General features: G+C 46.7%; 2 protein-coding genes across 3 annotated transcripts in view; one reads left to right on the forward strand and one right to left on the reverse strand.

The window, feature by feature from the left end:
• Positions 1-9,391, forward strand: part of ttn.2 (titin, tandem duplicate 2) — a 201,301-nt gene extending 191,910 nt beyond the window's left edge. Inside the window, exons 256-262 of the mRNA XM_061722952.1 lie at positions 26-236; positions 386-4,658; positions 4,794-4,926; positions 4,990-5,451; positions 5,491-6,364; positions 6,460-6,747; positions 8,037-9,391. Of these exons, the coding sequence (XP_061578936.1) occupies positions 26-236; positions 386-4,658; positions 4,794-4,926; positions 4,990-5,451; positions 5,491-6,364; positions 6,460-6,747; positions 8,037-8,329 (6,534 nt within the window). The 3' untranslated portion in view covers positions 8,330-9,391. The remainder of the gene's footprint in view (positions 1-25; positions 237-385; positions 4,659-4,793; positions 4,927-4,989; positions 5,452-5,490; positions 6,365-6,459; positions 6,748-8,036) is intronic.
• A 1,902-nt stretch (positions 9,392-11,293) lies between these two features.
• The window catches only part of parp4 (poly (ADP-ribose) polymerase family, member 4), a 29,629-nt gene continuing 13,385 nt past the window's right edge, over positions 11,294-27,537 (reverse strand). Inside the window, exons 23-42 of one of the 2 annotated variants that reach the window (XM_061724090.1) lie at positions 27,114-27,184; positions 26,455-26,642; positions 26,271-26,370; positions 25,679-25,849; positions 25,490-25,570; positions 25,301-25,381; positions 25,131-25,226; positions 24,939-25,055; positions 22,865-22,915; positions 22,397-22,453; positions 19,898-19,948; positions 19,542-19,580; positions 19,285-19,329; positions 18,384-18,434; positions 17,603-18,187; positions 17,135-17,517; positions 16,974-17,031; positions 14,808-14,910; positions 14,243-14,375; positions 11,294-13,057 (exon numbers count right to left, since the gene is read on the reverse strand). In XM_061724090.1, the coding sequence (XP_061580074.1) occupies positions 12,850-13,057; positions 14,243-14,375; positions 14,808-14,910; positions 16,974-17,031; positions 17,135-17,517; positions 17,603-18,187; positions 18,384-18,434; positions 19,285-19,329; positions 19,542-19,580; positions 19,898-19,948; positions 22,397-22,453; positions 22,865-22,915; positions 24,939-25,055; positions 25,131-25,226; positions 25,301-25,381; positions 25,490-25,570; positions 25,679-25,849; positions 26,271-26,370; positions 26,455-26,642; positions 27,114-27,184 (2,669 nt within the window). In that variant the 3' untranslated portion in view covers positions 11,294-12,849. The remainder of the gene's footprint in view (positions 13,058-14,242; positions 14,376-14,807; positions 14,911-16,973; positions 17,032-17,134; positions 17,518-17,602; positions 18,188-18,383; positions 18,435-19,284; positions 19,330-19,541; positions 19,581-19,897; positions 19,949-22,396; positions 22,454-22,864; positions 22,916-24,938; positions 25,056-25,130; positions 25,227-25,300; positions 25,382-25,489; positions 25,571-25,678; positions 25,850-26,270; positions 26,371-26,454; positions 26,643-27,113; positions 27,185-27,537) is intronic. The other variant, XM_061724091.1, reaches the window with a different exon arrangement.

The following is a 27,537-nucleotide window of genomic DNA, read 5'->3' on the forward strand; positions in this document are numbered from 1 at the left end:
GGATGTTTGCTTTTTCTGTGAAAAGGTGGTGGGCCATCCAAAGCCTGTGGTGAAATGGTACCGCAGTGGAAAGGAGGTCCAGGCAGATGGAACCAAGATCAAAGCCCAGGAGTTCAAGGGCGGCTACTACCAACTGGTCATCACTTCTGCCGATGAGAAGGACGCCAACGTTTACCAAGTCAGAGCAACGAACTCTTCAGGATCCATCTCCACAATAGCCAACCTGGAGGTGGAAGGTAATAATCTGACTTTAGACCTGTATCATCGTCACCCATGCACTTCTAGAATTCACTAAGGGATATACCCAGAATGATTTCTTAAACATTCTAGTTAAAGAATTTGTACGTAAGTGTAATGTTTTCTGTTCATTTCTATTTCATTCCAGTTCCTGCAAAGATACACCTGCCTGAAGAGCTCAAAGGAATGGGAGCAGTTCAGGCTGTACGTGGTGAATACGTCACCATCAAGATTCCCATCTCTGGAAAGCCTGAGCCAGTGGTCACCTGGCAGAAGGGTCAGGAGATCCTCTCCAACTCTCCTCACCACCAGGTCATCACCACCAGATCTTTCACTTCCTTGGTGTTCCTGAAAGGAGTACAGAGGAAAGACACCGGATACTATATCATTACTGCAAAGAACAGGTTTGGAATGGACAAGCAAACCATTGAAGTGAATGCAGCTGACATTCCTGATGCTCCAATTGGACTCGTGGTGAAAGACATTGCAAGGGATTCCATCACCCTGACCTGGGAGCCCCCTAAGAGTGATGGTGGAAGCAACATCATCGGTTATGTTGTTGAGAAGTGTCCCACCTCCGCCGACAGGTGGATCCGTGCCGGCCAGACTACAGAGTGCAGCTTCACTGTCATGAACGTATTTGGAAAGACCAAGTTCCAGTTCCGGGTTATTGCAGAGAACCAGTATGGCCTGGGCCTTCCATCTGCACCAACTGAGCCAATCACCACAAAGGAAGACAAGTCTGTGTTCAGGAACTATGACGAAGAGGTCGATGAAACCAGAGAGATCACAAAGGAGGAAGCTCTCTTCTACAAGGTGAAGGAGCTGTCTTCTAAGTACAGCATCTCAGAGGAGCTTGCTCGCTGCCAGTTTGGAGTGGTCCACCGCTGTGTGGAGATTGCCACAAAGAAGACCTTCATGGCCAAGTTCATCAAAGTCAGAGGAATTGACCGGGAGTTAGTTCTCAGGGAAATAGAGGCCCTAAACGTCGCAAGGCACCGAAATATCATCTACCTTCATGAATACTTTGAAAGCATGGAGGAAATCATCTTGATCTTTGAATTTATTTCGGGAGTTGACATCTTTGAACGCCTTGGCACCAGCAACTTTGAGCTTTCAGAGCAAGAGATTGTCCGTTACCTGAGACAGGTCTGCTCCGCTCTCAAGTTCCTACACAGCCACAACTTTGGGCACTTTGATATCCGCCCAGATAACATCGTCTACACCACAAGGAAAAGTTCCAACATAAAGTTTATTGAGATGGGCCAGTCTAGACTGCTGGTGCCAGGAGACAATATCAGAATTTTGTTCTCAGCCCCAGAGTACTACGCTCCTGAGGTCCACCGCAGCGACCTTGTTACAACAGCCACAGATATGTGGTCCGTTGGTGTTTTGGCGTACGTTCTACTCGGTGGCATTAATCCATTTGCTGCAGAGTCCGTAACAAAGATGATTGAAAACATCTCCAACTGTGAGTACATCTTTGACAGTGAAGCATTTAAGGATATCAGCCTGGAGGCTATGGACTTCATCGACAGACTCCTAGTCAAGGACAAGAGGCTCCGTATGACAGCTCATGAGGCTCTAGAGCACCCCTGGCTGAAGATGAAGATTGAGCACATCAGCAACAAGGTCATCAGGACACTGCGGCATAGAAGGTACTATCATTCTCTAGTGAAGAAGACCGATACCATCGTCTCCGCAGCCCGCGTGGCCTTTGGAGGTGGCTTCAAGAACCAGAGAGGACTGGCTGTGGGTAAAGTCAAAATTGGAACTGAATACACCGGTCTCCGTGCTGGCCCAGTCATGCATGCCTCCGCTGAGGAAGGAGGTCACGTCAGATTCACGTGTAGCATTTTCAACTTTGACAAAAGCACTCAGGTGTCGTGGTACTTTGGCAACCGTCAGCTACACCCAAGCCCCAAGTATGAAATTACTTACAGCAATGGTTTTGCCAGTATTTATGTGAAGGACATTGAAGAGAGCGACGATGGCGTCTACCGATGCAAGGTAGTGAGTGATGAAGGAGAGCAGAGTGCCTACGGAGAGCTCTTTGTTGAGACCGTGAGGAGCATCCGAGAGTACTACGTAAGCCGCACCATCAAGAAACTAAGGAGAAGAGTTGACAAGACTAAACTTCTGCAGAGACCGCCAGAGTTTACTTTGCCCCTCTACAATCGCACGGCGTACATTGGCGAAGACGTGCGCTTCGGTGTGACTATAACTGTGCACCCAGAGCCTCACGTAACATGGCTGAAGAATGGAGAAAGAATCAAGAGTGACGATGACAGCAAGTACACATTCACCACCGATAAAGGCCTGTACCAGCTCATGATCCACAACGTGGACAAGAGTGACAGTGCTGAGTATACAGTCATGGCCAATAACAAGTTTGGAGAAGACAGCTGCACAGCTTGTCTCACCGTGATACCTCATCCTGTGACGGAGGAAACAATGAGGCCCATGTTCAAACGTCTCCTGGCTAATGTGGACTGCACGGAAGGAGAAAGCGTCCGCTTTGAGCTCAGAGTCTCAGGTGTGCCTAATCCTACTCTGAAGTGGGAAAAGGATGGTCGTCCCTTACCGTTTGGTCCCAAAGTCGTTGTGATACAGGAAGAAATGGACCATCACGTCCTTCACATAAGAGAAACACTACTTGAGGACTCTGGCATTTACAAAGTTACCGCAACCAACTCTTCTGGCTCCATAAGCTGCCAGGCCGTGCTGAAGATTAATCGCCTCACCTACACAAAGAGAGAATATAAGAGCGAGGAAGAGAAATACAGACACGTACAGAAACAAATAGAGAAGACAAACAAGATGGCTTTGCATATTGCTGCAACCGAAGAGTCGGTACCACTCAACCCCACAGCACAGGAAGCACTCAAATTTGCTGCGGAAATATACAAACCCGCAGTCAGCACCAAGCACATTGAGGGCGAGTTTGATATCACGGAGGAGAAGTCAGAGACCAAGAGGCTGGAGGAGGAGAGGAGGATCTTCATGCCCTATGAGATCCCTGAACCTGTCATTCATGACCCCAGAGCCCTGGGCGAGGACAAAGGAATAAAACAGTTTGTCCCTCTTTCGGAAATGAAGTGGTACCGCAAACTTCGTGATCAGTATGAGGTTTCAGAGAGGACAGAGAGGATTGTGCAGAAGCGCCAGAGACGTATTCGTCTGTCCAGGTGGGAACAGTTCTACGTCATGCCGCTCCCCAGAATCACCGACCAGTACAGGCCAAGGTGGCGTATTCCCAAGATTACACTGGATGATCTGGAAACTGTAAGACCTGGGCGCCGCTCACCCTCTCTTGAGTCTGAAGTGTCCTGCCGATCCAGGAGGAGATCTCTGGGAGACCTGAGCGATGAGGAGCTGCTGATGCCCGCGGATGATTACATCTCCATGAGGAGAGAAGAAGAGAAAATGATGCTGGAGGATGAACTGGAGCTGGGCTTCTCGGCTTCTCCTGCCGGCAGTCCTGTCCGTGTCAGCCAACGTACCGTCAAACATGAGGAGAGGAGGCAGGAAGTTAGGCATGAGGCTGCTGAGGTCTCTGAGACGAAGAAGAAACGCACCGTTTCTCAGTACATGAGGAGAAGAAGGTCACTTTCTCCCACTTACATTGAGCTGATGCGCCCAGTGTCAGAGCTGATCAGACCGGCACGTGCAAGGACTCATGTGGAAGCAGAGGGAGTGATTGTGGAGAGGAGATCCCCAACTCCAGAGAGGACCCGTCCTCGTTCACCCAGCCCCATCAGGTCAGTGGAGAGAGCATCTCGCTCTTCCTCCAGGTTTGAGCGCACCGCTCGCTTTGACATCATGTCCCGCTACGAAGCCAGAAAGGCTGCTCTGAAGTCTGAGAGGAAGTACACAGTGGTCAGTCAGACACCATTCAGCCTGGATCATGCTCCTCGTGTAACCGTCAGGATGCGCTCTCATCGCATCCCTGTCGGACACGACACCAGATTCACCCTCAACATTCAATCCAAGCCAGACGCTGCCGTCCAGTGGTTCCACAACGGAGATGCAATCTCTGAGAGCAGTGAGAGATACATCTTCTCAAACATGAGCGGCGTTTTGTCCATCACTATTCTGGAGTGTCAGGAAGAAGACAGTGGCACATACCGCTGTGTGTGCTCCAACTCTAAAGGAGAGGCATCGGACTATGCTACTCTGGAGGTGTCTGGTGGCGGCTACATCACCTTTTCTTCCCGCCGCAAGGATGAGGAAGCTCCTAAAACATACGTACCTGAAATAACTCGAATCGATCACTATCACCACAGCCACTTCAAAGCTGGCTACACCTCCCACACCCAACTAGAAGTAGAAGAGAGCAAGTCGAAGCTAACAGAGACACATGAGGTTGTCACACGTGAAAGACTTGGCATCTCTGCTGAGCGATACTCCTCTGCCGAGAGGCACGCCGCTGAGCGATACTCCTCCACCGAGAGGCACGCTGCTGAGCGATACTCCTCCGCCGATAGGCACGCCGCTGAGCGATACTCCTCCGCTGAGCGATACTCCTCCGCTGAGAGACATGCCTCTGCTGAGAGGTACGATTCATCTATCAAGTATGCTTCCACTGAATATCTGTCATCTAGCTCCTCCTACTCATCAGAAAGGCTTTCTGCGACGATCAAATCAGAAGCCAAAGTGAAGTCATCTGCTGCTGCTATTGCTTCATCTGCTGCTGCTATTGCTTCATCTGCTGCTGCTATTGCTTCATCTGCTGCTGCTATTGCTGCAGAGGTTTCTGTCCATGAGGAGAAACGTCTTCTTTCCGCCAAAATCCTAACCAAGCCCCGATCTGTGACTGTGGCCGAGGGAGAGACAGCCAGATTCTTCTGTGACATCGATGGAGATCCTGCACCCACAGTAACTTGGATGCACCAGAGCAGAACTATCGTCTCATCTCATCGCATCCAAGTCACCACAAGCCAGTACAAATCCTCCCTGGAGATCTCCTCCGTAACGGCCTCTGATGAGGGCAGTTACATAGTCGTGGTGGAGAACTCTGCTGGTCGACAGGAGGCTCACTTCACTCTGACCATCCACCGGCCAGCTCCCATAGAGGAAGTCGTGGTTGTCAAATCCCCTGAGCCAGCCGCAAAGTCTCCGGAGCCTTCAGTGACGTCACCTACTCCATCTGTGGCTTCTACGGTTCCCAGTGTGAGGTCACCAGAACCCAGCATCAAATCCCCCGAACCATCAGTTACACCAACGCCAAGTGTAACATCTCCTGTTCCAGAGGTGAAGTCTCCTACACCGAGTATAAAGTCCCCTGAACCTCGTGTAACATCTCCTGCTCCAGGGGTGAAGTCTCCAACACCAAGTGTAAAGTCCCCTGAACCTCGTGTAACATCTCCAGCTGCAAAGTCTCCTGAACCTGAACGGATCAAATCTCCATTTGCACGCGGGATAAAATCACCAACTCCAGGTGTTAAATCTCCTGAACCAGAGGGAATTAAGTCACCACGTGGTTTAAAATCTCCTGAGCCCAAGCTGAAGTCACCTACACCAATTAAGACTCCAGGTGGTGTGAAGTCACCTGAACCCAGATCCCCAGAACCTGCAGGAATTAAATCACCCAGGGGCTTTAAGTCACCAGAACCCGCAGGATTTAAATCACCGAGAGGCATTAAGTCACCAGAACCATCAGGTATCAAATCACCGAGAGCTCTAAAGTCCCCTGAGCCCGAGGGACTCAAATCACCTCCAAGGATGAAATCCCCTCCTCCCATCACGTCTCCCAAGAGGGTTGTGTCTCCTCCCACCGTAAAATCCCCGATCCCAAAACCTCCCAAGGTCCTAAGTCAGCTTTCAGCAGAGGCCTGCGAGGGCTCAGTCAGGATGTCCTGCGTCTGTGAAAGCAGCGTCAGGGAGGTCGTGTGGTACGTCCGTGGGAGGAGGATTTCACAAAGCAGCCGCTTCGAGATGCACTACTCTGAGGGATCCTGCAGCCTTCTGATCCACGACCTGGAGGACGGTGATCAGGGAGAGTACGTCTGTGAGATGACTTCAGATGGAGGAATCTCCAAATCCTCCTTCTCCTTCACTGGACAAGTGTTTCAGTCCATCCACAAAAAGATCACAGCCTACCGTGAGCAGCAAGTTGCACTTCGAGGTGAAAATCTTCATTCACTTTGCAGCAAAATATGGTTCAAATATATGTTCATCTGAACATTTGCTAATTCATATTCCTGTGTCTATCTTCAACAGGATCAATGATGATGAGTCAGAAAGAGACGTCATCGTCAATGAGCTCATCTCTAATGACGAAACACGCTATGGAGGAGTCCTCCTCCTTTTCTTCCTCCGCCCACCAGGCAATGATGTCATCATCCATGATGGAGTCCAGCTCCTTCAGCAGCATGGCAGCTGAGATGAAGTTTGAGACCATGTCCATGTCCAGCATGTCCTCCATGACGTCCGAGACCTACGCAATGAGTTCCAGCAGCCTCACGGAGATGTCGTCCCACATGGAGGGATCCTCGCTGAGAGCCATCGGTAAGAGTCATTGAAAAATCACAGAAAGAGTACCCGATCTTCTGCATAAAATGAAACGTTTTTTTTTTTTTTTGAGATAATAGTCTTTTTATTTGAACATAATGCCACTTTACAATGAAGGGCGCTAAATTGGTGCAGTTACAGTTAAAGGAGCCGTCTGTAAGAAATGGCCAAAACTGGTACTGCAGTCACTTTCAAAATATTGTTGAGCGGTGTGTACCCTCCCCCTCCTCCCCCCGACCAGAGGTTGCCAGGTAGGCTGCAGAATGCAGCAGGAACGTAGGCTTTTTTTTCATCCAACACGTTCGTAGCGGCTGCTGCGATAATTACAGCCGAGCTGGCAACCCGCATGCCGAAACAATACTGACTTGGTGATTGGGAGATAGGTGGAGGATGGAGCTTCAGAAACAATACTGACTTGGTGATTGGGAGATAGGTGGAGGGTGGAGCTTCAGAAACAATACTGACTTGGTGATTGGGAGATAGGTGGAGGGTGGAGCTTCAGGCCAAAACAAAAAATGACAACATAAACATCAGTTGAGGGCTGCAACTCCTCTTTTTAAACTGGAATATCCTGACTTGAGTGCTGTTGTCAGTGACATAAGTATTTGAAATTAACATGATTTTTAAATGTCTGTTGACATATCGGGGTCATTTTATGATTCGTTTTATTATTGCTCTTACATACAGCTCCTTTAACATGGAACGAATGCAGGAATGAATTACTTATAAACCTTAACCTACAGATAAAGTCATAATCAAATTTTACTAAAAAGAAAGATAAATCTATTCATTTGCTCTTTTTGAGAGAAAAAAAGCTGAGTTTTAACATCATCAGTCCTAATTTGATTCCTGGGCTCGCTGATTAAATCACCGCCTTTCAGGCAGGCAGATGACTGAACCAAACCCCCCCCGAGCCACAGCCAACCCCAGAGCTGATCGATTTCAAGGCACAAACACATTCATATATGTATTTATGAATGAATGATTCATTGTTTTCAAATAATCAAGATATACTGTATAGATGTAATTTACTGTATAGATGTACAAAAGTCCAAATCAAATCAAATTCCACTGAAATACCCCAAAACCCATGCTTTTTATTGTATGAAATGTTAGAAAGTATTGAAATGAACTCCGGCGTGATCCTGGTGAACCTGCTCCACTTCTTGGTCAGCCATGCCCACCAACGGAAACCACATCAGACTCGCAGGGCCGCACAAGTATAAAATGAAACGTTTCTTGATAAGGTCTCCTCAGTGCACTCAGGGATGTTGTGTGGATTCCAGGTTCTGCTCCAAGGATCGAAGCTCTCCCAGAGGACATCAGCATCGAGCCGGGCAAAGTCCTGACAGTCGCCTGTGCCTTCTCTGGTGACGCCAAGCACATCGAGTGGTCCCGCGGTGGCAAAACCATCGAGGTGACCAGCGGTGGACGCTTCCACATCGAGACCACTGAGGACCTGACCACCCTCATCATCACCGGAGTGAAGGAGGACGACGCTGGAGCCTACACCCTCAAACTGTCCAACGAGCTCGGAACGGACGCAGCGACTGTTCACATCAGCATTCGATCAGTGTAAAGAAAAAAAAGAAGAAAAATATGTAATCTTCCCCTTTTCCCTTCTTCCATGCCTTTTTATTTATTAATTGAACAAAGTAATCTACTTGATAAAGATCTGGATTGTTCTTGTAAATATGAACTATTTTTGTACCAAACTTGACATTAATTTATGCCAAACTAGACTAAAGTCTAAAGTTGTAAAATGTGCCATATTGGATAACTATGACTTAGGATGTTTGAACCTCTTTTCTGTGACATGTACATAATGTATATAGCCGAATTTACCGGTTATGAGAAATGTATGCATTGTTATTTATGACATTTAACTGAAACAAAGTGAAACTTAAATGTAGTTTGACAGGAGAAAGTTTCGTCCAGGAACGAATACCCTGTTAAACTAAGAAACTAAACTCTGTGCCTCAACGAATAAGTTGAAGTCTTAAGATTGCCTCAACAGGTAGAGAGGCTCCCTGTTGATGTTTCCTCAACCAGAGACGAAACTATGAACGCGCTGCTGCAAGAATAGGAGCAAAATCCAGAGCAGCGCTTTAGTGGTAACAGGAGCGAGACCCTGAGTGCTGTTTACACCTACCCTCGTGTAAGCAGGACGACTGGGCCTCGCGTCCTGACTGATTATGTCATATCGCCATTTCAATGACGAGCTCAGGGTGCGAGCGGCCTGCACCGCCTGAGCACGAGTGTTTGTTGTTTTTTTTGTGTTTTTGTGCTGCGCCTCTGGCGAGCGACCGCCGGCGTGGGCCCCTGCGGCGTCCCATCAACCTGGCCCCCCCCCGGCGCCCGCTCGCAGAGGCGGAGCTTCCTCCTGGAGGTGTGCCGTGTGTTCTCGCGTGTTAGTGTAGACGTTCACCTGTCGGTCCGGCGGGGCGGCGCCGAGCACGCGCACGGCAGTTAAAACCGACGCCTGCAGCGACGTCGAGATGACGCAGACGCTCGCGCGTCGCCGCCACCTCCGACAGGATTGAAGTTCAGAGTTGTAGCGTTGATATTTTTTTTTTTTTTTTGCAGCCTCCTTGAGTTTTTCTCCAATTATTGATTTATTAAAGCATGATTCAGCACTTCATCACGCCTCTGTCTGGTTATTTTAATATCCCTGCATCTGACGCGTATAAGGTGTCCAGTTTTCATATTCAGGGCCATGCTCATGTAAAAATGAATGTGAAAAAACGAATACAAATTTTCATTTTTACCAACACATACCCGATACTCATTACAATGAAACAAAAATGAAGCCAAAAAGAACCAAAAAAAAACTGTTAATACTACTACTGTCATTTAGCAGGCGCTTTTATCCAAAGTGACTTACAACTGAGACACTTGCCATGGAGCAATTAGGGTTAAGACCTTGCTCAGGGGCCAAAGATGGTTCATCTTGGTTCATCTTGGTTGCCATTCCAGGGCTTGAAACTGGTCCTCAAGACCCAAGCCCACTCCTAGCCACTATACTACCACCCCCCCTTAATACTAAGTATTAATACTAAATAAGGTTAATACTAAGTATACCCTTGTTGCAGCGATGTAAGATGCAGGTGAATGCTGCTCCCCATCAGCCTTTGATGTGCGGAGACGTTTTAGTCCGGATCAGTCAGAGGACGGCTAACTAAAAAGCGAAAGGAAAAGACATAAGCAGTGATCTTTAAAAAAAATCAATCCCAACTGTAGATCAAGGTAAACCCACTCCACGATCAAACCATGTGATGCTCAGGAAACAAACACATTAGATCCTACAGGCCTGATGATAAAGGCCACCAGGAACCATCACGATGGAACCAGCTTCCAGTTTGGGTCAGGAGGCTGACACCACCTCAGCCTTTAAAACTTTAGTGTTTAGGAAAGCCTAGTTCGTGTAAACTCTGGTGTGTTGGGGCCAGTAGTCATAGCTGCAGCTGCAGGTCAACACTAGAGCCCCTTATGATCCAGATCCTGATCAAGGTCTCTTCTCTTAAAGGGGACCTTTTCTTGCCACTGTTTGCCTTAAAGAGTTTTCTCACACTAGGGTCATTGATCAGGTCTGGTCCGATCCCTCCTCATGTTAAGGCTGTTAGGATTTCATGAAATTATTGAAGCTCAAAACTGTCTAGGCTCTCTCTTCAAAGTAATCTCATTCTGATTAAGAGCCAAGGGTAGACAAAAATTAGATTAGAAGTTAAATACAAATACACATTGTTGTAGAGGAGACGGGGGAAAGGTGACACCTTAAGGTGATTTCCCCTTGATAGCAATACACATACAATTTGTTGAGAGAAGACAATGGGCAGAAACAGATGTTTAGCATTGGGGAGTCTCACCTGTGAGCTAGGCTTGACACCCCAGGGAAAAGGAAGATGGAAGTGACACGTTTGGGGTCTTTTCCCGTTCCCTCCACCAATGAAAATCATTTGCAAAGAACATCCTCCTTTTCAGTATAAAACAGATGGGATCGATGACTACCGCGTGCATTTCTCTCCGACCCACCGTGGTCTAGAGAAGTGTTACCATCCGGCCGGAAAAACCTTGTGCTTGACATGATTAAAAGTTGTATTAACCTGTGATTCTTTCCACTAGTCTTTCTTGATTCACCAGACAAACAAACTCGTTTAATCTTTCAAGGCGAAGCAGAGAACAAGTCTGCAGCTGAAATCAGGAGTGTTGAGATGGTGTGTGGCAGCTGTGCCACCGAAAGAGCGGCGGAAAACATTGTCAGGCTTCAGGCTTAGGACTCTTAAGCAAAGTGCAAACTACCGGTGACGTTTAAGAACAGGACGGACGAGACCAGAAAACATCTTACCAGTCTCCCGCCTCCTGGAATCAGATCATTTGGAAAAATGAGACCAAGACCAACTTATGAGAAGAGAAGATTCTGGTCTTCTAGGTTCTTCAGACCCACTCAGGTTTTATTTACTTGTGAAAAACATAAGTAGGTGATTTGATTTCTTCACTACAAAAAGTTTGAGGTTTATTGACAAAACAAAACCAAGCACAGGCATTATTGTGTAGCTGTGATTTTAATTCTAGTGTGAAGAACAAAACACATAAAAACTGGATCATGAACCATCACCGTAACCCAGTTACTCAGCTTTCTGTCATTTAACCAGATTCACCAGAACACAGGGAAGTTTTTAGAGGATATTTTATTGATCTACTTTTTTAAAAACAACCAGCCAACCCGAACAAACGTTATGAACGTCAGTGTAGCCTGTGAGACCAGGCCTGGGGGCCTCGTTTCCAGCAGGACGTTGGGCTGGAGATCCTTTTGCTTTAGAACCGGTTTTTAAAAGCAGCTTACATGAATAACGCTCCAACAGCTGATCACAAGTAACCGCTCTGGTTCCAGTTCATCCACGATGGAAAACATTTTCAGTCTGCTCTGATATCGTCTCTTTCCACACAGAGAACTTCACGTCCTTCCTGAAAGCAGTCTGTTATTTTGAAGGATCCACACTGACCTGAGTCTGGCTGTACTGGATTGTTGTTGCTTTTTTAATAAACTCTATTACCGTATTTTCTGGACTATAAGCCGCACCCGCTCTATTTAAAAAAAAAAACAATAAAAAAAGATATACAAGCCGCACCTGTATATAAGCCGCACCCACTTTTATTTAAAAAAAAAAGATATGCAAGCCGCAGATATTTATGTTGTTAGATTAGATATTTACTACATGTACAGAACGATTTTGAAGTGTAAATGATGTTTGTACCTAAATAGATCCTTTCCTAACAGTGTCTTTTAACACGGCAGCAACTTTGCTGATTAAAACTGGACTGAACCAAGAGAAAATAACCGGTATTTATTTATCTATTTATCTGTTTGAAATCTGCTTCTACTTCTATCTGCTAAAGAAGAAGTAGCGTATTCTTCTTTGCATTTATTTTGTCTTAGTTTTTATTCTAATTCCGGTTAGCACTCCCCCTAGCGGTGGAAGAAAAATCCACAGAATAGCCGCACCTTTGTATAAGCCGCACGGTTCAAAACCTAGGAAAAAAGTAGCGGCTTATAGTCCAGAAAATACGGTAATCAGGTTTAATTTCTCTTGAATTCAATTACATTTCAATAGAGTAATCAGGCTGTAACAACTGTGACTTTATTGTTATTTCTACTGACTTTCCTCACCCATCAACAACTGAATTTTATTCCTAAGTCTCTGCTTGGTTGAATAATTTTGTTGTGAACAGTTTAGCTCCTGTTCAAACTGAAAAGTAAAAGATCACCTGGTAACTAACAATAAAAAGCACCACCGTGCCACTACACGTTAATGGTGTTTATGTGTTCATGGTTTTGTGCTGACATTCTTGGATAAAAGCAGCTGTTCTGCACATTTACAGCAAGTTAGAATTAAAGAGAAACATTAAAAATACAAACATGGTAAAGAGAAAGCACCAGAGGCGTCGCCCCCGCAGCAGACTGCACACTTCAAATGAATAAATCTCTAATCTCTGTCGTCTTTCTCATATGTGATCATTTCTGTGCTCATTCAGGTGGCGAGTGAGACAGGTAAAATGCTTCGTACATGTATGAACCCCCCCTGAGTCAGGTGAACCTGCTCAGTGGACCCGCAGCAGGATGCCGGTCTTCTGCAGCTCCAGACCCCTGAGGGAGGAGAAGGGCGGGAGGCCTTCGTAGCCCAGCAGCTGCCGGGTGGACGAGTCCCAGCTCAGTCCGAATTCCAGCCGGCTGCAGATGCAGGGATACTGGTGGTCGGCCCAGCGCACCCAGTTCACCGCCTCCTTCACCTCCTGCCAGTGCTTAGGCCTGCAGAAGAGAAACATTGACGCTTAGCACAAACCCGCCATCTGATCTCATGAATCCCAGAAGAAAACTGGAAGAAACATTCAACACCAAGAGGGTGAAACCAGAGGTGGTCCGATCAGACGAGGACGAGGACATATCTGACCTGTTTTCAGTGTCTTTACTTGGGAAATCAACAATCTTTAGGATCTTACTTTAAACACAAACGCAACATTTTGGTGTGGAGGCTGATCATCTCAGCCTCCGCACAAACGTGGGTTGACTTCAACGTTGCTGGAAATTCTCTCAAAGTGTAATGAAGCACAATGAACATGTACTGTACGTCCAATCAAGTTTCTTCAGAGGAGCCCCCTGGTTCTGTGTTGGGGCCCCTTCACATCTCATCTCAGTACACCCCGTCCTCATTTGTGGGTCCATGATGGTGTAACAAATTACCGAATGCTCTCAGAGCCGGATCAACTTTCTCAACCTTCAGGAATCTCTGGCGGGTTTGAGACAACATGACCTATCCCATGCGGCTGCAGTGTGTGGTGCACATTTATGGCGTTTTTCCACTAGTACTTACTCAGCCCGACTCGGCTCGTCACGCCTCATCTCGCCTCCACCCGTTTTGTCCTCGTTTGTTTTTCCACACCCAGGGGAGAAGTGGGCAGGTTGGGGTGAAGCTGCTGTGACGTACTCGATTGTGCAACCGCTTTGTTCATGTCGGCGCAGATGAGAAAATCAGCTGGAGCCGCGAGCGGCTGAGAGTAAAACAGCTCGTCTACATCCCTTTTTTAATTCTCTCCTCAGCCACCAGGTTTATGAACATCTGCACCTCAGAGTTGGATCACCAAACAGACGTTTGCGCTGTATAATAAAATCGCCGCGAGTCGCTATCGCGCTGACTCCCGCTTCCTGATTCAAACGTCTGACGGCCCCGCCCCCCGACCAATCAGTGGCGTGGAGGCTGATGACGTCAGATATAGTGCCGGCTCAGCCCGGTTACAACCTCGGCAGCCTCGGTACAGAAAAAGTATCTGCTTGGCACGGCTCCACCCGCCTTGGCCCGTAGTGGAAAAGCGCAAGACGGGAGCGTGGCGGCTAGAAGCGCGCTGAGTAGATACTAGTGGAAAAGGGCCATTAGTCTCAGACAATTCAAACCCAAGCAGTTACCAACTTCTCCCTCGTGTGTGTTGCTGCACAGACCTGAGCCGAGTGGCCTCTTCCAGACAAAACAGAGTGCGCAGCAGTTTTCCTTCCTCCATGTTCTCCAGACGCATCAGCTGCAGAACCAGAAGAGTAGCCACCATCCTCAGGATGTGCGTGTGGGCCTGCACGCCTGTAACAGACACACGGTACAAGCGTGGTTACAGATACACAAGTTATAGAGCGTTAACAGGAAATAGGTTAAAACTCTTCAGCGTAGGCCTGTGTTAGAAAAAAAAAAAAACGATTTTCCGATTCTAAATCGATTCTCATATTAATTCTAAAGATCGATTTTTTTTTCTCAAACAATGAACATGGCGTCGAAGAGTAGCTGCAGCGTTAAAGCACTGGTTTTTAAAACTCCTGAAAGGCTTAAAAATGAGAAAACACACACTGATGCGAGGACACGTTTTAAAGCAGCAACAGGGACACACACTGGACCGGTCCAGCAGTGACGTCTAACCAGCAGACACTGGTTTGTTTGAAATTAAAACACTTTTACGCTCTACTTTGTGTGACTGGATAAAGACAAAGAGGCAGAAGGACAATTGTTCAGATGTCTCACCCAGAGAATGGATGCCTTTGTTCTTCAGGTGCACGTTGACAAAGATGTCCACATTGAGATTAATCAATTCGCCCAGTTCTGCGGTTAACTCCCAGTATCCTTCCTGCAGCAAAGACCAGCACGACAGTTACAAGACAGGTCATGGTGCAAATTCAGAGCTCATGAAAATTCCAGTGAACACTGCTCAGTCGATGCCAGAAATGCCCTCTATTACCACCGCCAGCAGCCCGGTACAGGCAGCGCGGCCTTTTCTTTATGTTCTGGTCAAATACGGTGCTCAAAGGAAGAGTAGTGCGACTGGAAAGAAGAGAAAGAACTTGAACGTCCTGGGAGATGCATCATCGTGCTGCCGCAAAACTGGGTAAACAACTCATTTCCAAATGCTGGACATGAGCCGGGATTCTGATTCCGTCAATCCTGCACTAAAAACGACCCTTTGGGACTGAGCGACTACACTTTGCATGAATTGGAAGCTCAGAGTAGCCTAATGTAAAATTTGACACCCGACAAGCCGGAGATGTGCTGAAATCAGAGCCTGGCAGGATCTGACCTCAGTTTTGACCTTATCGTTAAATCGAAGCAGCTTCAGATAGCCAAATACGTGCTCTCGAGAACCGTTTTGTTTTCTTTACAAAACTAATTCTGGTACCTGATCTTTGCGTATTGACCAATGACGAGTACTGATGCATTAAATAAAGAAGAATGTACATTTTGATGTTGAATGGACTGAAGGTCCACATGTGTGTCATTAAGAGAGATCCATTACAAACAAGCGCTGCCCGTCATCCAGGACCAGAAATTCAACAGTTTTTTCCATCATTCATCTGGTTTCTGCCTGCATTTGGTTTGCTGTTATTTGCTTTTTTTTTTTTCCAGAAAGATGACTGCACTCTTGGTTAGAGTGATTTCTTGGTTTTGGGTCCCGAATCCCGCCATAGTTCAGCATCTTTTAAATCTGGCTTGTCTCTCACACTGTTGTGGAGGAATTTTGTCCCATTTTTGTTGAAATTGTCACCTCAGTTCATTAAGGTTTTTGGTAATTTACTTGCGTAGAGCTCTGTTAAATGTCCCATCTGGTCATGTGGAAGGTGAACTGAGGTGAACCACTTTGAGCCTCCGAGCCTTTAACCCTAACTGCTCCCCGGGCGCCGGTGTCCACTGGCAGCCCACAGCTCCTAGACTAGTGATGGGTTAAAAAGCAGAGGACTAATAATGTCCCCTTGTCGGGTGAATAAAGGTTAATACAAAAAAAACCTGTATAATTTTATTTTTCCATCGCTCTGGGGTAGTTTAACTGGTTGTGCTTGATTGGTCAGACCGGTGGACCTCCGGTGCACAGAGAAGCTCATGGTTCACTCCATGGCTGCAAGATTCCTGGTCCTGTAGCTACAAGACAACCTCAAATCATGCACCAACGCGCTTGTATGAGCGTGTCCACTGAAATGCTGTGTTAAATTTTGGTTTTCTTTGGTTTGTTCAGATGCAAAACCTCAGTTGGACTTTCATGTTTTTCTAGACAGAAGAGGTTTTCTCCTGGAAACCAAAACAAACTGTTCTTGTCTTCCAACTGTTCTTTCAAGGATGTGAACATTTAAAATGCTCTGTGAGGCTGTAGCGTATCAGGTGTAGGTCTTCTTGGCTGCTATTGTATTTCTCTGATCATTGTAGAAGCTGAGTAAAGGGAAAACTGAGAATGTTCACTTCTGCAAACACTGACAACTGTCTCAAAGCTTTACACCTGTGAATAATCTTTCTTATTGTTCAACATTTAACTCCAAATCTTTGGAAATGGTTTTATAACCATTTCTGTATTGCTCTGCTGCAGTATTTTCTTCTGCAAAAGTGTTGCTTATGTCTTTCCCTCTTTGCATTGTGTTTACACACCCCTGAATGCTCTATATCAACAAACTGCCACCCAAACACACCCTCTGATGATCAGCAGGGCCTGGCTGGAACTTCTGCTGTTAAATCTTATGGAAGCAGTAAGGCGGTACTTAGTATTGGGGACATATGCATTTTTTTGGCTCCATTTTTGTTAAAAACAACCTTTTCACTGTGCTATAATGTATTAGCATGTATCAGACCCCTACAAGAAAATATCAAAAAGCTTCACTGGAATTTACATGTTATGATGTGACAAAGGAATAAAAAGTAAAAATATCAGACCGGTTTCTGTAGCTGGAAGATCTTTGTCCATTTGAGCCCCAGTTCTGCAGCCTTTCTCCTAAAAAAAACAATCCCAACAGGGGCATGTTCAGTGTCACATGTGACGGTGGCATGAAGCTCATCTGCATTTGCACTAAAACAATGCCAGTTTCTGGACTCACTCAGAGGATAGACAAGCTGCTCTTGGTAAGAACGAGGACTTCAGAGTGTGAGGTAAACGTTTCTTCAGGGTCATTTCGCTTTCCCTTCTGTATCGATCTTTTGGTGGTAAAGCTGGACTTGAAGGGGACTGGAGAGGATGTGAGTGTGCGCCAAAAGTGCAGCCTACTCCCAGAGCTTGAGCATCTGCTTTCGTTCCCTCAACTATGTCCTGTAAAGATACGCTGCCAAACAGCTTCACCGCTGGGGAGGAGTCAGTCACAATCTCGTTAACATCCTCAAGAACGTCATCTTTAGATACTGTAGATAGGCAGGCAGGAACGTATCCACTATCTGCAGAGGATGCGATCCTTATAAGAGGACTGATGCCTTGGAACATCAACTTCTGTGGTACAAAAGGAGATGAGTGGTTTTTTAAAGCTGAATGGTTGCGCTGAACCTGCAGGACTTTCTCTGATTTGAGGACATACCTTTTCTACTGAAAGTATTTTGCTTCCATTAGAGCTGAGTTGTAAGGGCTTTAACCACTGTTGTACAGGAGGAGGAGGCCCACAGATAGAAGAGGACTGCATAAAAGACGGAGGAGGAGGAGGAGGAGGAGACGGGCTGAGGATACGATTGTAAGACATTTTTTTAGGAAGTGATCCAACAACAGGAAGAGGAAGAGGATGAGACCGGCAGCGGATAGAAGAGGACTGAATTTTAGAAGGTAGAGGAGGAAGAAGAGACAGGCCGGGGATAGAAGAGGACTGCATAAAAGACGGAGGACGAGGAGGAAGTGATCCAATAACACGAAGAGGTAGAGGAGGACGAAGAGACAGGCAGGGGATAGAAGAGGACTGAACTTTAGAAGCTGGAGGAGGAAGAGGCACTTTCATGGCTGAAGACTCTGACTGAAAGAATATGTCAAGGTTGGACATCGGGGGACCTTCAGTGGCCCTTGTCGTGACAACAGCGTAGTCTTCTTCAGAATCAGAATCTCCGCTTTCAAAGGGGTCAAATTCCCTCTCATCTAGTTCGCTGCTTTGTTCCATTATAGCACATTTGCTACGAATCTGTCCAAAAAGAAAGAAAACAGCGTAAATGTGAGCCAAGGATAAGAGATGACACCTCCAACAGGACACTCCTAGTTCACAGAAACACACATGTATGTACATGACATCAGGGTTCATGAACTTGTTGATGAACTGAAGATTCTCCCCCTAGTACACACAAGTACATGCAGATGAATGACTGTATGAAGGGACTTACTGTGGGGCAATAATTGGGCATGCTGAGTGTGCCTTCCAATGTTGGGATTCCCTGTAACACAGACAAATCCAGAATCCACAGGTCACATCCACTGAATACACAACTGCTTGTGTCTACTAAAGCTTCATTTGTTATATATGTGTTGCTGCAGACAAGTCCCTCTAAAACTCATAATGTGCTGCAACCACATCGACCTCCACATCCAAAAACACAGTTGTGGGGGACGTCAGGAATGCGCACTGAGACCTCTTTATTTTCCTTACATGCACCACTCAGGGCCCCTGATTAAACTGTTTAAATGTGTTTTATATACTTTCTCAGTTGTGCTGATCATACACAGCAGTAAATTATTTAAGAGGTCTTCAGGCTTCACAGTGGTGAAGAAGGAGCAGAGCCGAAAGGCAAAGCTCTCGATTCACCAGTCGGTCTACGTTCCCACCCTCACCTATGGTGACAAGCTGTGGGTAGTGACCAAAAGAACAAGATCGCGGTTACAAGCGGCAGAAGGAAGCTTCCTCCACAGGGTGTCCGGGCTCTCCCTCAGAGACAGGGTGAGAAGCTCGGTGATCTGGGAGGGGCTCAGAGTAGAGCCGCTGCTCCTCCGCATTGAGAGGAGCCAGATGAAGTAGCTCGTACATCTGGTGAGGAACCTGGACACCTCCCTGGTGAGGTCTTCCGGGCATGTCCCACTGGGAAGAGAACCCAGGGAAAACCCAGGACACGCTGGAGGGACTATGTGTCTCACTCTCAGCTGGCCTGGGAAAGCCCTGGGATCCCCCAGATGAGCTGGACAAAGTGGTGGAGGAGAGGGAAGTCCCCACGACCTGACCCTGGATAAGTGGTACAAGATGGATGGATGGATGGATGGATGGATGGAGCTGTAGGCTGTGACAGGACTAACATCTGTATTAAGGGTGAAGTCCATTCGACTGCAAATGTCTGGCTCCTATAACAGAAACATCCAGACATCAGAAACAATAAAAAAAGGGTCAACTTCTACTACTGTGAATATATAGAAGTTGTGTATCATCAATAACTGAAAATAAATGCACATGCACACACAATAGACATCATGGGAAGATCAAAACATAAATATAAATAATACATAAAATAAGTGGAGAAGAAGAACTACACAACGCTAGTGCAGAAGGGACTTACAAAGTCCATGTCGTCATCAAAAGATCTTATCTTATCTTCCTGAAACAAAAACATCCAGATATTAGTAAAAGAAAAAGGGCATTTCACCCCTCTATATCTATACATAATCGCCCTTCAAGGGACAGATTAATAAAGTGAAGTGAAGTGAAGTGAAGCAGAGGGACAGTGTAAGTGGGTTCATGTAGACAGCATGAGGAGAGCTCAGATCACTGTAGTGATGTGGGAGGACTCTGCACGCCGTCTCTCTGAGGGGACAACTGATGATGCAACACGAATGGCTCCCAGATGCTGCAGGCTTTTCAAGAAAATAAGAACTACACAATGTGAGTGCAGTTGTTGAGTTCGGAGGGACTTACTGGGGGAGTAAAAAGGCCAAAGCCCATGTCATCATCCGAAGATTCATCTTCCTGAAACAAAAACATCCAGATATTATTAAAAAAAGGCGTTTCACCCTCTATATCTCAACCTGCTTCTACATAGTCAGGGTTACAGGGGTCTGCTGGAGCTTATTCCAGCGCTCTTGAGCTTAAAGGAGAGTAAAGACGCTCATAAATATTGGATTTCTGCTAATATGTAGAATCTAAATATTTTCACACATTAACGTTTAAATTGTCACAAATGTGCCTGAAGGATCCGAGACCTCTAGTAACTCGGTATTTGAGCTTTAGTCTCTTCTTGAATTTAAATCTCTGGGAAACCTCAGGGATCAGTTCTTGGGCATCTCAACTTTCCTTACCCTGCGTTCACACTGAAAGCGTCAAAAATCTCCCGACGCCAGCATCTCGCTGTTTGGAGCGTTCACACTGAAAGCGGCAGGTACTGTCGACGCCTGCATTGGGCGGGGCTAAAGCTGCAGTGGGCGGGGCTAAAGCTGCAGTGGGCTGGGCTAAAGCTGCAGTGGGCGGGGCTAAAGCTGCGCTGCAGAACTGGAGGGAACAGTGGGAACAGCCTACTCATATTCTGTGTACAGCGTACACATCTTCAGTTTCCTATTTCCCCATAGATCACACTTTGGGACGCCTTCTTTATATTTTAGCGTTATTTCCGCGTAGATAAGAGTGAGTTTGATGCTTCTTAACAAGTTTGGTCCGCGGATCAACATCAACCGCCAGAGTCCTTGCTCCTGGTGAACCATAAATGGGCTGATTTATGGTTCCCCGTCACACCGACGCAGAGCCTACGGTGTAGACTACGCGGCGACGCACACCGCACCGCGTCCCTACGCCTTTGGCTACGCCGTCGATTTAAGGCGGAACCATAATTCAGGCGAAGCTGCAGTCTCTGCGCTGATCACTGACACACCGGGTCGGAGCGGATTTGGTCATGATGTTTAACCTGTGTTTTGTGATTAATAAGCACGGGTTTTAATTATTTTTCGTTGAATCAATGTAGCAAATAAAATCGTTGGGACCATCCAGCTCCTCACACATCAGATACGTGTTTCACGTGATCAGTTCAGGTAAAAACGGCAGTCAAATCAGCAAAATGTCATTTTGCTGGATGAAATATATTAATTCCTGATAAAATAAGTTTGTAAGTGCACAGCTCTGCTCCTGTACGCATGTGAATCAGTGTACGTTTGTGTGAACATGAAAGTACAATCTGTATTGAGGCCTCTCGCTTTGGGAATCCCGGTCTGTGATTGGACGCTGCCTCGGCGTCGCTGCTGCTCATTTGCATAAAGTTCAGATTTTTCAACTTCAAATTGACGCGCCGCCCCCGCCGCTCCCGCCGCTCCCGCCACTTCTCGACGCACGTTTACATAGACAATGAATGGCAGCCGGACGCCTATGACGCCCGTGACGCTTTCAGTGTGAACGCAGGGTCACACGTCCTCCCCTCAAGGCCCCTGATTCAACTGTTTGAAGGAGCCTTATACTTTTATCAGTTATGTTACACAACTCCACTTTACTGTAAAGCCTAGAAGCCTCTGAAGATGTTGAAAGCCGACTTTGATGTGATGTGAAGGTCAAGTGTGGTTCAATGGACACAAGCAAATGCAGATGTGGTCCATGTATGTTTGCTAAGCGGCTGAGTTCAGGCAGCTACATTCATCCTGGGTAAACATTTCAGTCAAGGCTAAATTTAGAACCCCAAAAAAGAAATCTGTAGTTAATGTTATGGCAATGTTGGTTGTGTTTGGGCACTTACTGTAACCAGCAAATGTGCTCAAAACTAACCTTCAACCATTCCCACCAGTGCAGACCTTACTGAACCGACCCCAGCGGGGCTGGAGGAAATTCAGCACACCACTCATTCAGGTAAGTCCAAAAGCAACTGCTCAAAACCACCAAGATGGCTGCAGAACTGATGATGGCACCTTGGATCATCACATCTTTACTGCAAACTCAGCAGCAGTCACTTCCAGCATTCCCACTCCACTATGGGGCATAGTAGGTGTCCTTTGTTGATAATAGTGTAGTTGTTGCCCTGTCTATGTCACTTTTTCCTCTCACTGATTGATTGTGTATCCCATGGCAACCAGAGACAGTTTACTCTGCATCTTTGGTTAGTGCCCCAAATAATAAGACCAAACACTTTACTGACTTTATAAATGTACACATTTATTTACGAAATGATCTGTTTCTGCTTCTCCTGCCAAAACCCTGGTGAGTTCTGGAAACCTCTTTATTAACCTTATGACTGTACTTCCTCCCCTCAGTGCTCCTGATTCAGCTGTGTACTTTTTTTTGTGATTTACACCTTACATCACTTATGCTGATGATGGACCACGACTCTAAATATCTATGAATCCTGAACCTCCTCAATGACTGTAACATCACAAAACACCAAAGAAGGTTCTGCAGATATGGACATAAACTGTGACTGATGAAGCTGTGTGTGAAGGGACTTACTTCACGTGCAGCAAGTGCAACACAATCCAGCTGGGCCAAAATTGACTTTTCAGCATCCTGTAACAAACACATCCAAACATCAGGAGGAAGCAGAGGCCAATAAACTATCATCTATATCCACTTCATCTTCCCAGCTCAGCTCTGAGGAGAGCTGGGCGCATCCCAGTGAGTACAGTGTGGAAGTTTTGTGGTATATCCGACTTATTCAAGAATAAAAACAATGCTTCTGCTGCGAATCGTTCTGGAGAAAGCCAAGAAAACTGCCAGCAGAGGGACAGTGTAAGTGGGTTCATGTAGACAGCATGAGGAGAGCTCAGATCACTGTAGTGATGTGGGAGGACTCTGCACACCGTCTCTCTGAGGGGACAACTGATGATGCAACACAAATGGCTCCCAGATGCTGCAGGCTTTTCAAGAAAATAAGAACTATACAATGCGAGTGCAGTTGTTGTGTTCGAAGGGACTTACTGGGGGAGTAAAAAGGTCAAAGTCCATGTCATCATCCGAAGATTCATCTTCCTGAAACAAAAACATCCAGATATTAGTAAAAAAAGGCATTTCACCCCTCTATATCTCAACCTGCTTCTACATAGTCAGGGTTACAGGGGTCTGCTGTTGCTTATTCCAGCACTCTTGAGCTTAAAGGAGAGTAAAGACGCTCATCAAATTGGATTTCTGCTAATATGTAGAATCTAAATATTTTCACACATTAACATTAAATTGTCACAAATTGCACTGCCTGAAGGATCCATCTTCCAAGTTCGACTAACTCCTTGTTAAGAGTCTTATTCACCTCTTAAATTTACATCTTTATCTGGTACATACAGAGTTTTTGTTCTTCTCCACCCTATATGAGCTAATTCCTTCGGGGAGAGATAAGAGACTGTTGATCTGAAATTAACTTCGCCTGCCTGGCGGCTGCATCTCCAGCATCCTTTCATCAAGTGTATCACTATCTTTCCTCAAACTCTAGCCTCCCTTACTCTATCTCCAAGATGTCCACACCAAGTTGTGTTCTCGATTATCTTATTTTCAGTCGTATCCACTCATTACCACAAACATATCCAACTCAGTGCTGCTGTCTCAAAGCTCCAGAGAAGGCCTGGTCCCACTGCAGTCTTCTAACGCCCTCTTTACTCCCATGTGTTCTGTCTTGCTGTGACTTTATTCCACTCCTCCCCAGCGCGCCTCCCCCACTCCTGGTTGCCTCCCACCTGCTCTATCCTTTCACTACAGATCACAATGTCATCAGCAAACGTAATTCTTCAAAGAAACTCCTATTTGAACTCATCTGTCAAACTATCCATCACCATGGCAACACAAAGGGCCTCACGGCCAATCCTCGAAGCAGTCCCACTGTCACCTGAAACCCCTAGGTTACGCCTACTCTACACCTCCCCACTGTCATGCTGTCCGGATACGCGTCCTGGACAGCTCTAATATACTTTACCGCCACTTAAGACTTCCCCATCTAAGACCATGACTCCCCTCAGAACCCCCATCTCAGCACTTCTCTAATGGTGCTTTTGGACTAGTCCCTCCTCCGCCCGGCTCGGCGCGGCGCGGCTCGTCGCGGCTCCACCTGTCCTTGTCCTCGTTTGTTTTTCCACAGCCAGGTGAGAAGTGGGGGGGGTGGGGTGAAGCTGCTGTGACGTACTCGATTACGCAACACCTTTGTTCGTGTCGGCGCAGATCAGAAATCAGCTGGAGACGCGAGCGGCTGAGAAAAAAACAGCCCGTCTACATCCCTTTTTTAATTTTCTCGACAGCCACCAGGTTTATGAACATCTGCACCTCAGAGTTGGATCACCAAACAGACGTTTGTGCTGTATAATAAAATCGCTGCGAGCCGCGAGTCGCCTCGCGCTGACTCCCGCTTCCTGATTCAAACGTTTGACGGCCCCGCCCCCCGACCAATCAGGGGCCTGTAGTTTGATGACGGCCCCGCCCCCCGACCAATCGGTGGCGCGGAGGGTGGTGACGTCAGAAATAGTCCCGGCTCAGCCCGGATAGAACCTCACCAGAATGGTTACAGAAATAGTATCGGCTTGGAGCGGCTCTACCCGTCTCAGCCCCTAGTGCAAAAGCGCAAAACGGGGCCGTGGCGGGTAGAACCGAGGTGAAGCGGGACTAATGCAAAAGGGCCAAAAATCTACAAAGATACGGTGCATCGTCCTCTGAACCTTCCCTGTGCACCTGTAACTGTAGTATTGTTCGAGTGATACGTCAATGCAGTCTAGTTTTCAGTTGTTAGATACTCAAATGTGCAGATTTGTGTGTGAAAGCCCAAACCTCAGATCTTTGAATAGTTCATCCAACAGGTTGATTGAAAAAGTTGGACTAGATCTGCTTTGAGTCATTATCGCTACATCCTTCAGGCTACACTACTTTCCATTTATTTATTTAACCCCCACACCTTCTTCCCCCAAGGTCCCTGAATCAACTGTCCGGCTTTGTTTAATCTTTTACTTACTGCACCACAGTATTTATATTTTAGCAGATTTTTTCAAACGGATGAAAGAAAGTTCAAGGTTTTACTCACCGATGTCATTTCAGCATCCTGAGAAGAGGTCCAGCTGATGTACGGTAAGAAATCCACATCCTCCTCTAGGACCAGCTCAGGGATGTCTGTGACTCCGTCCTCCGGCTGCTCCAAGTCCTAAATAAATAAAGACCTTGTCAGCTCAAACAAATCCTTCAAATCCAGAGTGTCGCTCAAACATCAAACACAAACCCTCTCCTCGACGGCCACAAAGCTGGTGAACTGAGACAGGATGGAGAACTCTTTGCTCAGCTCAGTGATGAAGGACTTCAGCTCTGCTTTCTTACCCTGAAAGAGCAAGGGCACGTTAATTTGCGATGCGACACCCGTCAGTGAGGATGCTGCGTGACACACGAACACACCTCGTGGTCAGCTTCACCAGTGTCCAGGTTTCCGTCCTCGTAATCCCGGATGAGAGCTCTCGCCGTGAGCTTGTGAACAAACTAAAAACACACAAGACAGCAGTTTCTGTTTGGTTGTTTGTTAAGTGGCCGGCCTTCCGACGGATTTCACGGCTGCCACCACGGATGAGTGTGAACGACTGATCTTACGGTGCCACTGGTCTTCTGCAGCTCACTCGTCGACACCACGGTCTTCAGCTCCTGCCCGCTCAGGTTTCCAAGAAGAGTCGCCTGCGTGCAAGACAGCATGAAAACCTTTACTTTCATGGCACGTTAACTGTTCCACCCTGACGCAACTACAACAAAGTTTGGGGGACAGTCGAGGGAAACGCGGCCCACCTGAGTGCAGTGCGGCACAAATCCGTAGACCAGCGCATGACAGTCGTTGAAGAGGGCGTGCAGCTGCCTTGGGGCCTGAACGGGAGGAGGAGCTGTTGGGTTGAACTGCTGCCACTTCACCGACACCGAGCTGCACCCAGGAGACGACATGCGCTTCACCTGACACACCACCTACAAAAACATGCGCGTAAAAGGTTGAGGACATCAGAATCCGCCACATTTTACAGTTTTTCTTCTCCATTCAGAAGTTGGAACCCAGCTTTGAACGCGGCATCCGCTGTGCAGTTTTTGTGGGGGTCATCAAGACCCCCCTCCCCCAAAAATCAGAAACATCAATGAATCAATCTCAAGATTTTTAAACAAAACTCAGAGGGCTGGAAGAAATGCCCTGGAGAGAAGCTCTGGGGAGAAGCTCAGGGTTTACTGATAGACGTTTGACAGGTGTATCACTGGTGTAATCCACTACGTGACTGTTCCTGAACAAATAGTTGGTACCTCGATCTTCAATTTAACTTCTGATGAATAGTAAGGTATAAAGTATATACCTGATCAGAAAACACCTCTTATACTAGTTTCAAAGATATTTTCTCACCTTCTCTGCCCAGTTGTGTTTAGTTTTTGTGTCGAAGAATTCATAAGCTCCGCCTCCGGCCTGCGCGAGGGCTCTCAGCATGTGGCGATTGGCCGTCGAGCTGAAATCACAAAAAAGATGAGTGCACGTGGAACCTCCACCTGCCTCCGCTGGGCATTGCAGCTCCTTCTGCAGTGGTTCGCACCTGAGGCCGCAGGTGAAGAGCCGGCTGTGCCGAGAGCCGTCCCTGAGCAGCTGCAGGGTGAAGGCTGCGTTCTGGATGTGGCCGTCCGACAGCAGCAGCAGGTTCCTGACGCCGCGGGACGGCGGCAGCAGACTGAGAGCTCGCAGGGGCCGCCACAGCTCCGTGCTGCCCCCTGCTGGAGGGGAACGCTGACGGGAGGCAGAGGAACGGAGCATCAATGAAATGATGACATCTGGAGCTGGAGAGACCCTAACCCTAACAGCACTCAAAGACAACTTTATTGAAATCCACTCAGCTAATTTTATAGCTGATGTCCAACATCCACGCTGAGACAATAAAATACAGAGTATTTTTCTGCTGACACAATAATCCGCCTCCCTCGTGGTAAAGCTGTTTATAAGGATGCTTCAGGTTGTTTCATTTACAAAACACTCCTAAAGGCTGTATGGTTCAGGCCTCATCACTGTTGTCCTGTGAATTTTGATGTCATACAGCGTTTGTGACATTTTCCATAAACAAGGCATTGTTCTGCAGAAACCAATATTATTTTGTGATAAAATACTTTTATTCTGAAATTCTGGGATGATTTTAGATACTCTGCATCTATCAGAAGTAATAATATCACCATTATTTTGAAACATCCTGCAGTAAAAACAGACCTTGATGAAGTCTTCGGCAGCCTGCCGAACCTCAACGAGCGGCCGTGCTGTCAGGAACGCGTCTGTGTGATCTGAATGCCACAAATACAACAGCAGTCAGGAAAACCAAATTGTTTCTTCATGCTTCAGGAGCAGATTCTTCAAATACTGTGGCGAGAAAAAGAATGTAATTGTAACCTTAACGTTTTTTTTTTTTGCCATATACTGTGATCTTATCGTCGTCACAATAATAGACAACACTCTTTTACAGCAAAATCCTCATGTGTTCTCAGCCTGTTACAACTCCAGACAAAGAGGAGTGGCTATTCTCATTAACAAGAATGTGAATTTTATTGTAAAAGACACTCATGTAGAGTCCCAGAGGGTAGATTTATAATATTGGTTTCATGCATTCAAAAGATGAACTTATGTATGTCTGGATCTT

Source organism: Cololabis saira, chromosome 6 (assembly GCF_033807715.1).
Source record: "Cololabis saira isolate AMF1-May2022 chromosome 6, fColSai1.1, whole genome shotgun sequence".
Lineage (NCBI taxonomy): Eukaryota > Metazoa > Chordata > Actinopteri > Beloniformes > Belonidae > Cololabis > Cololabis saira.